At 47.1% G+C, this 15,574-nt stretch overlaps 1 protein-coding gene across 9 annotated transcripts in view; it reads right to left on the bottom strand.

The window, feature by feature from the left end:
* Positions 1-15,574, bottom strand: part of HM13 (histocompatibility minor 13) — a 40,961-nt gene extending 25,387 nt beyond the window's left edge. For 5 of the 9 annotated variants that reach the window (XR_012018465.1, XR_012018466.1, XM_072800462.1 and 2 more), the window contains exons 1-4: positions 15,290-15,574; positions 5,386-5,484; positions 4,908-5,036; positions 312-394 (exon numbers count right to left, since the gene is read on the bottom strand). Coding sequence is in view for 6 of the 9 variants with exons in the window: in XM_072800462.1 (XP_072656563.1) it covers positions 312-394; positions 4,908-5,036; positions 5,386-5,484; positions 15,290-15,472 (494 nt within the window). In the remaining 3 variants the exon portion in view is untranslated. The remainder of the gene's footprint in view (positions 1-311; positions 395-4,907; positions 5,037-5,385; positions 5,485-15,289) is intronic. The other 4 variants (XR_012018467.1, XM_072800464.1, XM_072800466.1 and 1 more) reach the window with 1 other exon arrangement.

Genomic DNA, 15,574 nt, shown 5'->3' with positions numbered 1-15,574 from the left:
CACTGGTATTACCCATCTCAGCACGGTGACAAGTGATGTCAGGTTACTGTTCACAAGTAACTTTCCTAACAACCGTGGTTGGGGAAACACCCACTGGATACTCTTACTCCTTGTAAGGAAACTGGGTCCTGCAGGGGTTACAGTTCCTGTTCTAGGTCATCCACGGTGTAACACAGGGGAAAGATGCTCTTGGGTTTTACAGCCAGGATTCAAACCTGGCTCTGAATGACGCCAAAGGTCATGTTCTCATCCAGGACCCTGTACTGGCTCCTGAGAAAGCTGCTTCAAATGTTGCAGAGATGCCTTCTGACCTGATGGTGTGGGACAGGGCCAGGATCCCCAGCACGAAGAAATACATGGACAGCAAGAGGTTGATGTACTCCTGGGAGAATATCTGAGGCAGAAATAAAAAAAGAAACAGGAAGTCAGGGTTGCCAGTGGCTATGAGGAAACCAGAGTCCCTGCTTCCCTTCTGGAGGTTGGTCTCACCCCTTTGGAGCTAGGGAACAGTGTCAGGAATCTTAGACAATGCTAGGGGCCTTCTACCTTCTGTGGCTATAGAGAAAAAGGGAGGAACCTCAGGCCCCCCAGATGCACTCCCAAAAGAGTCTGTATGTTGGTGTCTGGTGGCTCCATTATCTGGAGACAAGCAGGATGTTTGTGCTCAGGGCCCTGGCAGAGAATCATGGGGGAGGACAGTCTGGAGTGCAATGTCCCAAGGGAGCCACCTGAATCTCAGAATGCACTCTTCCAAGTTTGGAAATATTATCAAAAATCTAGGGATTTTTTTCACAGCAGCCACCAAGGCTCCAAGCACACTAGTTACAAATTGCTTGTGCCCAGCTCCATCCTTTACATGATGCTCTTCTGGATAAGTATTCCTGTGGTGATGGCTGGAAGCGGTGACAGCAGGACCTGCCTTCTGCTTCTTGGTCTGTCAAGTGAAACTAAGAAACGTTCTCTCTTATGCTCCAAAGCCACCTGTCACTACTGTGAATTCTGGACTCTGGGAATGCTTTGCCATATCCCTTCACATTCGTCCTTTCCTGAATTTGTTTTCCTGAGCGTTACCAGCTGGGAGGGAATCATGTGCTGTGGTATGGGGCACAGAGGCACCAGGCACTCTCAAGGAGATGGTTACAGAATCTGTCTAGATGCCTGTCTGCCCACATTGCTCCCCTGCTTAAAGCCACACTCAAGAGGCTCAAGGCCTTTACCCTCACTTCGGCCCTCAGCACCTGCAATGGCCACTGTGGACCTTCTCAGTTGCAGCTCACAACACGCTGGCTGTCCTTCTCCATGCTGTGGCCACACTGGCCTTCCTGCAGGGCCCTGTCTGTGCCACAGCCCCACCACTGGCAGCAGGCCTTGCACATACTCTCCTGCCACCCAGAACATTCTCCCCTCCTCATCTAGGCCACCCTTCTTTCTTCAGCTCTCAGTTCAGAGCAGCTTTCCTTGATACAACCACATCTCAGTAATTCAGCTCACATTTACTGACTGCTTACTATGTGCATGGCATTGTATAAACAGCTGGGCATACATATGTCAAGGAAAAAGGCCTAAAGTCCCTGCCCTCATGGAGTTCATGTTCCAGTAAGGGAGAAAGAATCTCAAAAGAAACAAAAATGCAATATGTTGTCAAGTGGTGATGGGTACTTAGAAGAAAAGCAAAGTAGGGCCAGGAGACAGAAGAGAGGAGAGCTGCTCTTTTAGAGAGGTGGCTGGTGACAGCCTCTCAATGGGAAGATACCTCATTCAGGAGTAGAACCTTAACGAAGTAAGGGAGCTACTGTGAGGGTACTCGAGGGGGGAAGAGCATTTGGGGCAGAGGGAAGGGTGGGTGCAAAGCTCCTGAGGTAGGAATGTTGCTCATGTGTGTGGGGAACAGTCAGAGCCTGTGAGTCTGGAGCTGAGGGAGTAAAGGGGCAATGTCAGGAGAGGAGGCTGGGAAGGTAAGAGGGAAAGAGACTCTGCAGTGCCATTAGAAAAACTAGATTCCTCTGGGTGAGACAGGCTAGTACTGGAGGCTGAGGGCAGGGCTGTGACATGATCAGATGGTCTGAGAGGATCCCTGTGCTGCTGCGTGGAAGACAAGGCGAGGGTGGAAGCAAACAGTTTGGTGAGGAGGGCACTGCACAGTCTGGTGGATAGAGGATGGTGCTCTCGGCTGGGAGATGGAGGGAAGTGAAGAGCAGCAGTGAGATTCCAGATCTGCTCTGGAATGGCAGATGTGGGAGGTGCTGAGGGGCTGTCTGGGAGAAAGAGCAGGGAGGACAACTCCAGGGGCTTGTGCCTGGAGGGTCGAGTAGAACAGTGAGGTAGATGGAGGTGCTGCTTTTAGAGATGGGCAGGAGTAGAGGTTCATGCTAGCTTGGCTGGCTCTTTCATCCTTTCCTGGTGCTATACCTTGCCTCCATAGCACTTCCCAGACTGTAACTTCATATTTATCAGTGTGACTGACTGGTGTCCATCTCCACCAATTAATAGGAAACTCCTTGAGGGCAGGGATCATCAGCTGTTCTTCTCACTCTGGGCCTTGTACACAGCAGGCACTCAATAAATATTTGCAGAATCAATGGATAAGCAACGCAGTGGCCGATAATACAACTACTATAAGAAAAAGCCCTATGAACATGTTTCCTAGGCATGTGGGCCATGTTTTATGAAGATGTGGTATGCCTTTCAGTAGTGTTCCTTCCACGGGGGCCTTGGGGAAATCTCTCTGGCTGCAACTTATAGCTACCAGTTGGCTTGACTGTGTGGCCTATAAATTGTGCACCAGGTTGCACCAAGTCTGGCTTTCTTTGTGCTTTAGCTGCTAGAAACTCAGAGCCACACCAGTATCAGTCACTCTGACAAGAGTACCTGTCTTTCAAGTTTAGAGCCTGGGTTCAGGGTATGGTCTTCACCCTAGGCTTTGTTTTATCATATTTTAATTTTCTCCTTCACCCCAATTTCTTCCTTTACTTATGTTGCTGGGCATAATTTTTTTTGGGGGGGTATAATTTTTATAAGTTAACTTAAAACAATCAGTTTTAAAGGAGGTGGGACAAGGTAAATTTTACGATGTTGAGAAATGTCCCACTCAGGGGAGAGGAGGAAACCAGCCACCAGCCTGGAGTTTGGGAGGAATCTGTTGGCTGTGTTGTCCAGGCAGCCACTTTTCAGAAATCTTAGTGTGGACCCTCTAGAGACATGGGCAAGAGGTATGCTGTGTGCTCTGGCACCAGCAGGCTGGAACTTACCCACCTGGATTGGGGGACAGGCTGAGCATCCAATGCCTTAAAGAAAAATGCTCATACCTTCCACTGCCAGAAATTCTTTTCCGAGGGAACATAGCTGAAGGAAAGAATCTAAGTTCTAAAAATGTTAGAAGGTCTTGAGGCAAGGGGCTGGGTACGTATTCCTGGCACTCAGCATGGCAGAGACCTGAGAAATATCTGCCAAAAGCCAAGTTGGGGGCAATGGGCTAGATATACAGATGGCCACAGAGAGATTTCAAAAGTATAGAGGAGAGAAAAAGCAGAGAGAGAGATGTACCGCACAGCTCTATTTATGGAAGCTGGACTCTCAATACACACAGATACACTGACACTGTACGTTTTATAAGGAGACACACATCTGAAGACAAAGCAAACGCATTAGAGCAGATACTTCTTGTGGAGAGGGAAATGAAGGTGGGAGATGCAGGTGGGCACTAGGGGTGAAGAAGGGGCCTGGCATGGACTGATGATGGTGTGCTATGAACCAAAGCATGGAATAAATTCAACTCTTCACCCAAGGTCCAAGGGGAAAAAAACCTGTGAATCCCTCCTGTTATTTGATGGACTCTTATTTGTAAGAATAAAAAGTGAGGGAGATGCTGGAGGTGAACTGTGGTGAATCTGCCTGTGGGGGTATTCTGAAACCAGTTAAGAAGTGTAACTCTGATCCAACAATGAGGGAGCAATGGGACAGGAAACAGGAGTTAAAAATTATGTTGCTGACTCACTCACAAACTGGGAAAGATAAGGAATTTTGATGCTACTCAATGCTGGTGAGAGTATAGGGGAGCCAGCACACTCCTAACTGTTAGAGGAAATGTAAATGGATGCAATCTTTTGGGGGGAGTTGGTACTATTTGTTCAAACTGCAAATTGAGATGTTATATGACTTGGTCCTCCTACTGCAGACATACTTGAAAATATGTGCCCAGGCCAAGATACTGTGCCTGGTGCTTGCGGCAGCACTGCTGTGATATCCCAGCACTAGACATCCCTCAAGGGCACAGCCATAAAACAGAGCCACAAACTGGTGTGCAAGAGAGTGAGGTAGATTTGACTGTGTTGATACAAAAATATCTCCATGGTAAAAGTCCTACATCTGATACATTTGTTTTAAAATTTTAATATAAATGTAGATCTATGTGTAAGAGTCACAAGAAACCAAATTAGGAAGATATGGTTCATTTACATTGTCCCTTAGATTGAAAACATTTCTTTCACCATCTACATGTATTTTTTACATGTGAATTAAAAGTTGTTCTTGAGAGCTTTTCAGTGACCAGAAAAAAAGCACTTGTGAGGCACTCCTACAAAAACAAAAGACACAATACTACAGCTAGGGTAGGATTCTAATTATGTTAAAAGCATGCTTATTAAAAGCCTGAAAGGAAACATGCCCAAATGTTAATAGCAATTGTTACCTCTGTGTATTTTTCCCTCCCTTTATGTTTTCTGCATCTTATTTTCATCATAGTGCATGTTTTATTAAAAAAAAAAAGCTTAAGAAGAGTTTGCAGTAACATGAGAGAATGCTTATGATGTTATTAATGGGGAGTGAAAGCAGCAGCTACAAAACTGAGTACGCCACGTGGCCACAGCTACGGAGAAACCATGCACCAGGAAAACAGCGCAAGGACACACCTCCAAAGGGAATCTGTGATTGTCTCTGGTAGTGGGGTTTTGGATGACTGCTGTTTTCCCCTTTTTACTTTTCTGTGTTTTCCACGTTTTCAACACTGAGCCTGTGTAACTTTTATTGGGAAAATAAACCTCGGTAAATTAAAAAAAAAGGCAATTAGTATGGTAGAGGTGCATCAGAGACACAAGCTATATCCCGTCCCAGCATAAACAGTACAATGCAACCAAAAAACGGTATCATGAAAACAAAACAAAAAAAGCCACGCGGAGAAAAGAAATAAAAGACTATAGGGAGGAGTCCCAAACACCATCGGTGGTTATCTCTGTGTAGTTGGTCTTGAGGTGAATTATGATGACTTTTCCCCCCTCTTGCTCATTATTTTCTACAAATGAACATGCATGTCTCCTGTGATGGGAAAAATAAAACAAGACAAAGTGAAGTTATTTAACCAAATGACGCAACAAGTGACAGAAGACTTACTTTGAAAAAGAGATAGAGCCCCAAGAGCGTGCAGCTGGCGATGATGGGAAACCGGGCAGCGTCCCGGCTGGTGATGGTCTCCGGCATGTCTGAGGCGTTCTAGAGCAGACAAGAAAGGTGCCTGTTAGCAAAGGGTGTGGTTCTGGCTTCTGAGGGCTAGAGCTCACCCCATCTTCCTGACCCTAGGCCGTGGCAATGTGGTTCCCTCTGCTCACCCAGGGGCAAGATGCTCCACCCTGCCATTCTGCCATTGGGGCAATCTGGACTCTGGCACTGCATGTGTGGCAGATCTAGGGAGAAGAGTGATGGCAGAGGCAGGTATGGTATGCAATACCTGCAAGAGAATTCTGAACGCTCAGGACAGTAGAGCAGTTCTACACCTCCTGAGAACTACTCCCAGTTTCCTTATGGATTAGCTACCAGGTAGATGTGATGAATTTGTTATCCAATAGTTCGGAGTAGAAACAAATCAACAACAAATAAAACTGACAGCAACGGAAGCTGCAATTGGGCAGATGCCAAACGTGAGGAGGAGCAAATCTTGATCAAACTTAAACTTGAGGAATTTGGGAAAATTGAATCTGGTAAGAGTAAAAGCCATGATTAAATCCATAATGGCAGATGCTATAGTTGGCAACAATGTGATTTGGGTAAAGACATGACAGAGGATAAATACGTACATGAAAAAACCTCAATGTGGTCAAAATAATTTCAGCACTTTAAAAAAAGGAAAAAACTGGGAGTAGAGCAATAGCACAGCATAGAGATTTTATCAACTTCACAGAATTCCTACCAGAAACCTTTCTTTCTTTTTCTTTTTTTTTTTAAGATTTTATTTATTTATTCATGAGAGACACACAGCTACAGAGAGAGGCAGAGACACAGGCAGAGGGAGAAGCAGGCTCCACACAGGGAGCCTGATGCGGGACTCGATCCCCGGTCTCCAGGATCAGGGCCTGAGCTGAAGGCAGCGCTAAACTGCTGAGCCACCCGGGCTGCCCCTAGAAACCTTTCTAATGAAAATCTGTATCAATGGTAGTATAATTCTGGTTTAAATTTATATTGAAAAAACAGAGTTGAAAGCTTTCAAGATCATGCTCTCCATGCTCTCTCGGCTACGCAGAATCCTCAGTCGTCAAGATCCTGCCCAATGTTACTGCGGTGAAGCTTTCCCAGACTTCCCACTAGGCTAAGCTGACTCCCCCACTGCAATTCCCACTTTTCTATGTCTATTCTATTTTATATCCTAGCTACCAAAAGTCCTAGCAATGCCAGATGAGACTTCTGTTCAAGTCAAAGAGAGGTTCTCTCCACAGGCTCATCACAATGCCTGAGATTCCACTGCCACAGTGTCCATCCTGTGAATAAGGCAAAAGCATCCCTGGGACAAGGGATCATGTTCAGCCTCAGTATCTCATTAATTTTTTGGCTCATGGCTGCCTCTTAAAAAAACCAACAAAACATGCTAAAGGAGAAGCTGCCTGGCAGTTTTTGGGTCAGGTAGACCTTCTGCTCAAGGATGGAAGGAAAAATGCAGAAGGGGAAGGAGATGAAGTCAGAGAGCAGTAAACCCATGAAATGGTCATGAAATAGAACCGGGAGGCGGGGAGCTAGGATGTGCATACACTATTGGTTCTGGTCCAGTCTTTTGGGGAGTATAACTCAGCAGGTGCTTCAAGTTGTAGTTTGCATGGGCCCAAGGATACAGAGAAGGGTCAGAGAGCAAGAAGCACACAAGGCTCTTAATCACAGGAAAAAATGTTCATCCTCACCTTTTTTTTCATTCTCATTTTTAATAAGAGAAACTCTAGTTGAAGTTCACTAAGATTCCATTTTTCATCTATCAGAATAGCAAACATCCCCATGCTAGATAACAGACTGAGCTGGTAAGGTTATGGGGAAACAGGTACACCCTTGGTGCCTTCAGGAGGGTAAACTGGTCTCCCTGCAAAGAGCACACTTACATATTTGTCAAAATCACAAGTGCATATACCCTTGACCAAGCAATTCCACTTCAGGGAATTTTTCCTACAGATAAAATTGACACATATGCAAATAATACATGTAAAGTAAAATCAAGGTATTCAGTGCTCTATTAATGGCTTGCTGGGTGACTGAGGCAAATCCTTCACTGAGTCTCAGTTTAAACTCCTCTGTCAAACAGGATCACAATCTCTAGCTTTATTTACCTCTAAAAGGGCCAAGGGACTTCCACCAAATGAGATATGGGATGTGAAATAGCCTGGCAAACTATAAAATACCGTGACTGTATGAGGAGCTGATATTGTCAGGGAGAGGTGAGTGGGGAGGCACTTCATCAAAACCCAACATATGTATGACTGAGGTGCCTGGGAGACCCTCCTTTCTGGAGCACCCAGGGGCAGCTCTGCTGGAAGGAGGGGGTGGGACAGGTAAGCAGTACTGACACAAAGAGGCAGGGTTCTCTCCCTCTTCCTACTTCCCCAGCCCTGGGTTTCTTTCTTTCCTTTTTTTTTTTTTTTTTTTTTTAAGATTTTATTTATTGATGAGAGACAGAGGCAGAGACACAAGCAGAGAGAGAAGCGGGCTCCATGCAGGGAGCCCGATGTGGGACTCGAACCCGGGTCTCCAGGATCACATCCTGGGTTGAAGGCAGGTGCCAAACCACTGAGCCACCCAGGCTGCCCCCAGCCTTAGGTTTCTTTCTGCTTTTGGCAGCAGTGTGCCATGGGGCTTGGGAAAGTTCCCCCACCTCTCCATGCGCTTCCACATATATGTCCTGTGTAGCAGGGGCGTAGGTACAAATGTATATTAGACAGCTGTTAATCTCAAAGAGTCCACAGGCAGGCAGGCAGGTCACTTAAACACTGACACTTAAACAGAATATCACAATACGGTGTGACACATGACAAAATAAGATGTATGCTGCTGTGATACCTGGTACAAGTGCCAAATGGTTGGGAGAGGGCTCTGATGTTAGAAAGCCCAGCCCAACTTCCAGCTCTGCCTCCTCCCAGCTCTGAGGCCTGGGAATGTTACTCTCTCAGAGCCTTGGTCTCCTCAGCTATATGATGAGTTTTAGGATTCTACAACCCTTTTTTTTTTTTTTTTTTTTTAAGATTTATTATTTATTTATTTAAGAGAGCATGTATGTGCAAGCACAAATCGGGGTGGGGGCAGAGAGAAAAGCAGACTCACTGCTGAACAGGGAGCCCTACTCAGGGCTGGATCCCAGGACGACACAGGGCTCGATCTCAGGATGTTGAGATCATGACCTGAACTAAAGGCAGATGCTTAACCAACTGAACCATTCAGGTGCCCCAGGATTCTATGACCTTTGCACTGGAAATACTTAGTGTTGTGCCTTGAGCTGTCACACGAGCTGTCTAGATTATCTGTATTATTACTAGTATGTATAAGGCAATCACAAGAAAGCAGTCGGCACTTTGGTAAAGCCCTGAAGGTCAAGCACAGGTTCTGGTAGGGGGTAGGAGCCATATACACACTGACTGAGTTGAGGAATTTGCTCTGTGTACAAAGAAAGGAAACACAAGGCAGACAGACCTGCAGGTGCAGAGAAGGTGGGACTCTGGCCTCACTTATAAATCAGGGCCATGGCTCATGTCCACATATTCCCTGCATCCTGGGTGGGAAGAGGCTTAAAATTACTTGTGAACAAGCCAAGTACATGTTTCACTATACAGAGGACTCTGGGCGCCTCTGAAGGTGACTGTATAAATATCCAAGCTGCAATGTTGAGTCAGACGGAAGACTGGAAATCTGACAGTAAAGGTACTAAGGATAACACTTATGGAGCACATTCCATGTGCCAAGCCCTGTTCTAGGTGCTTTACATGATTTCATCCTCACAAAAACTCTTTGAAGCAGGTATTTTTAAGAGCTCCACTTTAGGGATCCCTGGGTGGCGCAGCGGTTTGGCGCCTGCCTTTGGCCCAGGGCGCGATCCTGGAGACCCGGGATCGAATCCCACGTCTGGCTCCCGGTGCATGGAGCCTGCTTCTCCCTCTGCCTGTGTCTCTGGCTCTGTCTCTCCTTCTCTCTCTCAAGAATAAATAAATAAAATCTTAAAAAAAACAAACAAACAAACAAACAAAAAAATGTAAACAGAACTTGAGGGGGATCCCTGGGTGGCACAGCGGTTTGGCGCCTGCCTTTGGCCCAGGGCGCGATCCTGGAGACCCAGGATCGAATCCCACATCGGTATCCAGGTGCATGGAGCCTGCTTCTCCCTCTGCCTGTGTCTCTGCCTCTCTCTCTCTCTCTCTGTGACTATCATAAAAAAAAATAAAATCCTTAAAAAAAAAAAAAAAAAAAAAAAAAAAGAGCTCCACTTTACAGATAAGAAAACTAAGGCTCAGGGAGGTGAGGTACCTTGCTTAAAGTTACACTTGTGAGTGGTGGAGCCAGGATTCAAACACAGGATTCCAGTGTCCAAACTCTTAGCCACTACTTCCTAGATAACCTCTCTTTCCTACCAGGAAATTTCTGCTGGCAAGATGTGATATGATGCTCAGGGAGCCTGTGACAATGGAACAGTTATCCTTTGAGGAACTTGGGTAGCTCAGTCAGTTAGGCATCTGACTCGCTTAATTTCAAGCTTAGGTCATGATATCAAGGTTGTGATGGAGCCCTGGATCGGGCTTGGCACTGGGTGCAGAGCCTGCCAAGATTCTTTCTCCCTCAGTTCCCCACCCCAAAACAAAACAACCCTCCCCCAAGAGTTAACTTTTGTTGTTACAAAAATACAAAAAGTTAAAAAAAGTTGTTAGGATTTTCTAATTCCATGTAGATTGTCAAGCCAGATGCTCTTAGGCAAATGCAATAGCTCCCCAAACATAAAACATAATTTGTGTGTGTGTGTGTGTGTGTGAAGCTGACACAAATAGCAGAAATAAATTTAGCTTCCAGTAACATTCTGGATGTTATCAGGACAGAAGCAAAAGCAGCAAGGGAAGACAGATACCCGGCCTCAAGTCATTGGCTCGGCCTGACCTCTGGGAGTACTGCTTCCAGGCCATGCCCTAGAAATGATCTGGAATTTATGGACCATTCTGTTACTCTGTAACCCCAGCTGGAGACCCCAGGGTCTCCTCTTCTTCCCATATTCACTCACTCACTCACCTCACCATGACTGCTTCCTAAGCATTTCTAGAACTAACCCCCAAACTCCAATCCTGTGCCCCACTACAGTCTTCACTGCAACCACCTCACCAGCCTCCTTCCTGTTCTTCCTCCCTCCCATCACTGAGTTCTTTCTGAAGCCTAGACCTGATTGTATCACATACCTGGCTCACAAAGCCCTGGAGACTGGACTACTGCGCAGCCATTACACAGGAATTGAGGTCACTGCTGGTGGGGGTATAAATTTACACATCTCTATGATGCATAATCTGAATCAAACATGCACGTAGCCTTTGACCCAGCAAATCAATTTCAAAAGAAAAAAAATCGTTCTACGAATATAGACGAGTGTGACATAACAAACATATAAGGAGATTAATTTCAGCATGGATTGTAATAGGAAAAGACGGACACTTGTATAAACAACTAGCAGAGGACTCTAAGTTGGAGGTTCTCACACGAGCACATATCAGAATTGTCAGGAGGGCTGGAGAAAAAAAGACTATCAGGCCCACCTTGAATTTCTGATTCAGAATCTGCATTTTTAATAAGTTCCCAGGTGATGTTGCTGCTGCTGGTGGTCCAGTGATCACATTTTGAGAACCAGTGCTCTAAACAGATTGTGGGATACAAGTAGGACATCATATAGCTATTAAAGAACAGAGGGATGCCTGAGTGGCTCAGTCGGTTAAGTGCCTGTCTTCGGCTCAGGTCATGATCCCAGGGTCCTGGAAATCGAGCCCTGCATGGGGCTCCCAGCTCAGCAGGGAGTCTGCTTCTCCCTCTGCCCCTCTCCCTTGCTAGTGCTCTCTCTGGAGCATGCTATCTCTCAAATAAAATCTTCTTCTTTTTTTAATCTCAAATAAAATCTTGTAAAGAACATGACCACTCCATATGTACTGATATATTTGACCTCCAACATCTATTTGGTGAAAAAAGCAAGGTGCAAAAAAGTGTATTTATAACAAAATTTAAGTTATAATGCAAAAATGAGGGGAAAGCATATGCTTATTTGTAAAGGCACAAATTTATTGGATGGATATCTAAGAAACAGGTAACAGGGGCTGCCTCTAGGGAGGGAGATTAGGTAGCTGGGTAGGACAGAGGTTTTCATGATACCCTCTGCACCTTTGGAATTCTGTACCATGGGCATGCATTACTTACCCTCCCTGCATAAAATAATGATGCAGATTTGCAGGTACTGACATAGAAAAACGACCAAGACATAGTATTAAAAACAAAAAAAATTAAACTGCAGAGCGGTCTGTGCTGTAAAATCCCATTGTTGTAAAAATAAATTTACATTTGTATACACACATAGGCACACACATTTGTATTTACATGGAAAAAGTTCCAGAAGGTTACACACCAAAGAGCTAACCAGGTTCCTTCAAGGAGTGGTACTAAGGAGGCTTTTCCTTTATACTTTTCCATGGCTTGGAATTTTTTTTTTTTTTTTTTTTTTTTTTTACACAAGTGCAAGTATGTGGTCATTTTGTAACTATGAAAATCAATTGTTGTGTTGCCTTCAGGATTCTGTTGTACAGAATGGCTGCAGGCTGCCTGAGCATCTTCCTGTTAAGTCCTCCAAGGCCCTGCCCCTGGCTCACATCACACTCCTCATTGCCTCCCTGAATGTGCCCTGCAATGCCATGCCTCCCTCTCTCCTGTTCTGCTTGCTGAACTTTCGCCCATCCATGCAAAGGCAGCTGTGGCCTCCTCTGGAAGGCATATCAGGATTCAGTTTAGTCAGCTGCTCACACATCTGCTTCTCTGTGGGGACTGAGAAGGGCCTGGCCTTCGTTGTTCCAGCACCCCTGATACCCAGCCCCTGGGCAGGGTACCAGGGGTGCTGGCACAGAGCAGAAGCCCAATCCAGTTGGCTGAGGGGCTCCTCTGAGTTACAGGCCAAGAAGGGCCTTTGAAGTAATCTGATCTCCAGCTATTGCTTGGGCTGGGATTTGCTCCCTTCTGGGAACATAAGTCTCTGACAGGGATGGGCACCCCTCTAAGACCGCTCCTCCCACAGCTGCTTCTTCCCAACATACTCCTGGATGCTCCACCTTCTTCTCTCCATGATTTCACAATTTGCCTTGCCTGTTATGGACAACTTGGCTCCATGGAGAATTCTGTCCTCACATGCCCTCTCTCAGCTGGCTTTAAGGTCTAACACTGGTGGGAAGTCAAAACTCCTGGGCCCCCACACTAACTTTTCTCTCTCCTTTCCACATGACCAGGGAAACATGACTCAGGGCAGGAAAAGGGAAGTGTTTGGCTTGTTTTTTCCCCTGGGCCCAAATGCCACTTGTGTGGGTCTTTAGAAGCACCTGTACCAAGAGCAGCCCTGGACTAGGTCTAGCAACACCCAGTTCTGCCCCTAACTGGCAGCGGGATCACGAGTAGTCATTTCTTTGACCCTCAGTTTTTTTCTCCATACGACAGGGAAAATAAAACTGGTTTCATCTGTAACATTTAGTTGGTGGGAGAATCAAAGAAGGTGAAGGCTTTGCAAACCTTCAGAATATCCTGGTTACTAGTGGTGGGTCTGGCTGTCTGCGATTTCATGCAGCCTTCAGGGGATGGTGGGGGAGGTATTTAGAGGCTATGGTGGATCGAAAGCTCTTTTCTATGCATGCCCTCTGTTCCCACATCAGACCTTCCACCAACTCCTAAACTAACTTTTTTTTTTTTTTAGATTTATTTATTTGAGAGAGGAAAGAGAGCATGAGCATGAGTGGGAGGGGCTGAGAGGGAGAGGGAATCTCAAGTGGACTCTATGCTCAACTCGGCTGGATACAGGGCTCCATCTCACCACCCTGAGATCATGACCCAAGATGAAACCAAGAGTTGGACACTTAACTGACTGCACTACCCAGGCGCCCCTCTCCTAAACTGTCTTGTACTGCTGCTTACTTGATTTACTGCTTGGAATGCCTTCTGGCTGAAATTCTGCCTCTGCACCAAGACTTAAGCCCACCTCCAGCGTAAAGCCTCTCTGCTCTGCCTCAAGTATGCTCAAAATTTCTACTTAAACCCCACAGTGCTACTGTACTGCAATCACATTGCTAATTATTCTTCCTCTATCCAGGCACCTAAAGTCCTTGGTAACAGGGCTGACTTACTCATTTTTGACCCTCCACCCCCTACGACAACAGTGAAAGTTCAGGAAATTCTGTTGTTGGTAAAATACTTCAAGAGATTAATGATCCTTGTGTAGAAGACACCAAGGAGAATTACTCAGTTTTGGGAGCCCCTTAGATCAAGCTGCCCAGTTCATGCCATGCTGCCTTTACCTCCTTTGTCCTGGTCTATTTCAAAACCTCCTCCTGCACCAAGGGTTTGCAAAAAGGCATGGCAGCAGGGAAGCTGAAGGCCACCTGAACTCTGCTTAGAAGAGCCCTGCTGACTACTCCCCTTTGTGTCTGCCCTGCTGACTACTCCCCTTTGTGTCTGCCCACAGAAGGAGCCAACAGAGAGTTCTCTGATCTTGGGGAAGGAAGGTGGCAGACCTCAAGTTGGGTAATGTTTTGAGAACCTGCACTTGAGCAGTTTCCAAAGTGGCAACTGCTTTGTGGACCTGCCCTCTTTGGGTAAGACAGCTTCCGTTTAGGTTCAACTTCAGGTTTAGGTAGGGGAGGAGCTACAGATCAGGAAGGGAAAGGATGACAGGAAATGGAAGCCACTGGTGCTAGGGGCTGGAGAGGACTTAATATAGAGAAGAAGATGGAGGGTGGGGAGAGATGATGGAATCCTCCTAGGTACCCAATGGGACATTTGTTGAGGAAGGTCAGGAATGGGTCTGGCCTGGTCTGGTAAGAGAGGCCAACAGCAGTTCAAGTTGCTCAGCAGGTGAGCCCAGTGTGGTGGAGGGACTGTCTCAGGGCGCACCGGGAGAAAAGCTACTTTGAGGGAGGGTCAGGTTCTGGGGTGAGAACAGGGTGAGGATTTGGGAACAGGGTCTGGGCTCGGTCTAGAACAGGTCCAAGACTGAGTGTCTACCAGTTAGGAAGAGCAAATCAGCAAAAGAAGGTGTCTATGCTTGCTTTAAAAAAAAAAAAAAAAAAAAAGAGGTGCTAGGATGCTAGGTTCTGAGAGGCTGGCTGAGTGGAACTGGTCTGAGAAGTAATGCAAAAACTGGGGCCTGAGCTGTGCCTATATCCTTGAGTTAATTTTCTGAGGCGGTGCAAGGGCCTGATCTGGTGGTTCTAGAAGAGCACACTACAGGCCACAGATTCCAGTTAGACAGGTGTCACCGTTTCAGGATGGGTCTGGATTCTAGAATTTGCCCTAGGGTGGATGTGGCAAGGTTTCCAACGGAGGAATGACAGGGGATTATACCATTCAGTTGTCAGGACCAGAGCGCATCAGGTACAGATGGGGGTTGACTCAGAGCGCAGGATGAGGTGTGTCCCATATGGGATGAGCAGCCGGAGCAGAGAGTGGGGCCAGGCTGGCTGGGTCCAGCAGGCTCAGAATACATGCCCGAATCTCAATGTGAGGCTGACAGTGTTTGCAGCATGATGCACAGAGGAAGGGATGTGTCAGGGTCCGAGTGGGGGTAGAAGCCGGTCCCTATCTGAAAAGGTGTCAGATCCCGGGGCAGCTAAGGCCAGCTCCCGGATGTGGGCTCGGGGTGGGGAAGCGGTGGTGATCCGTGCCGGCAAGCGTCAGCGTCCGGGGAGAGGAGGTGTCTGTCCTGCTAGGGCGGGCGTGCGGAAGGTCTGTGTCAGTCATGTCCCGGGTAGGAGATGGAAAGCGCGCGCGGTTTTGCCTCGGACCCTACCTTGCCGCGGGCGCAGCGCACGGAGCGCAGGGCGCCGAAGAAGATGGGCAGCAGCGCCATGAGCAGGAGGCTGCCGTAGGCCAGCGCGATGCCCTCGGGCGTGGAAGGCGGCCGCGTCGTGCCGTTGGCTGTGCCGCCTGCCTCGGCGCTGCCGTTGTGCGGGTCGCTGAGGGCCGAGTCCATGGCGACGCTGCGCTCGGGGTCCGCTCCGGCCGCCGCAGCAGAGACACAGACGGGAAGACGGGCGCTGCGGGGAAAAGCCACGTTCCCTTAAAGAAACAGGAA

Source organism: Canis lupus, chromosome 26, assembly GCF_048164855.1.
Source record: "Canis lupus baileyi chromosome 26, mCanLup2.hap1, whole genome shotgun sequence".
Classification (NCBI taxonomy): Eukaryota; Metazoa; Chordata; class Mammalia; order Carnivora; family Canidae; genus Canis; species Canis lupus.
Note: the sequence above shows the minus strand (reverse complement) of the source record. Positions and strands in the feature narration are given on the sequence as shown.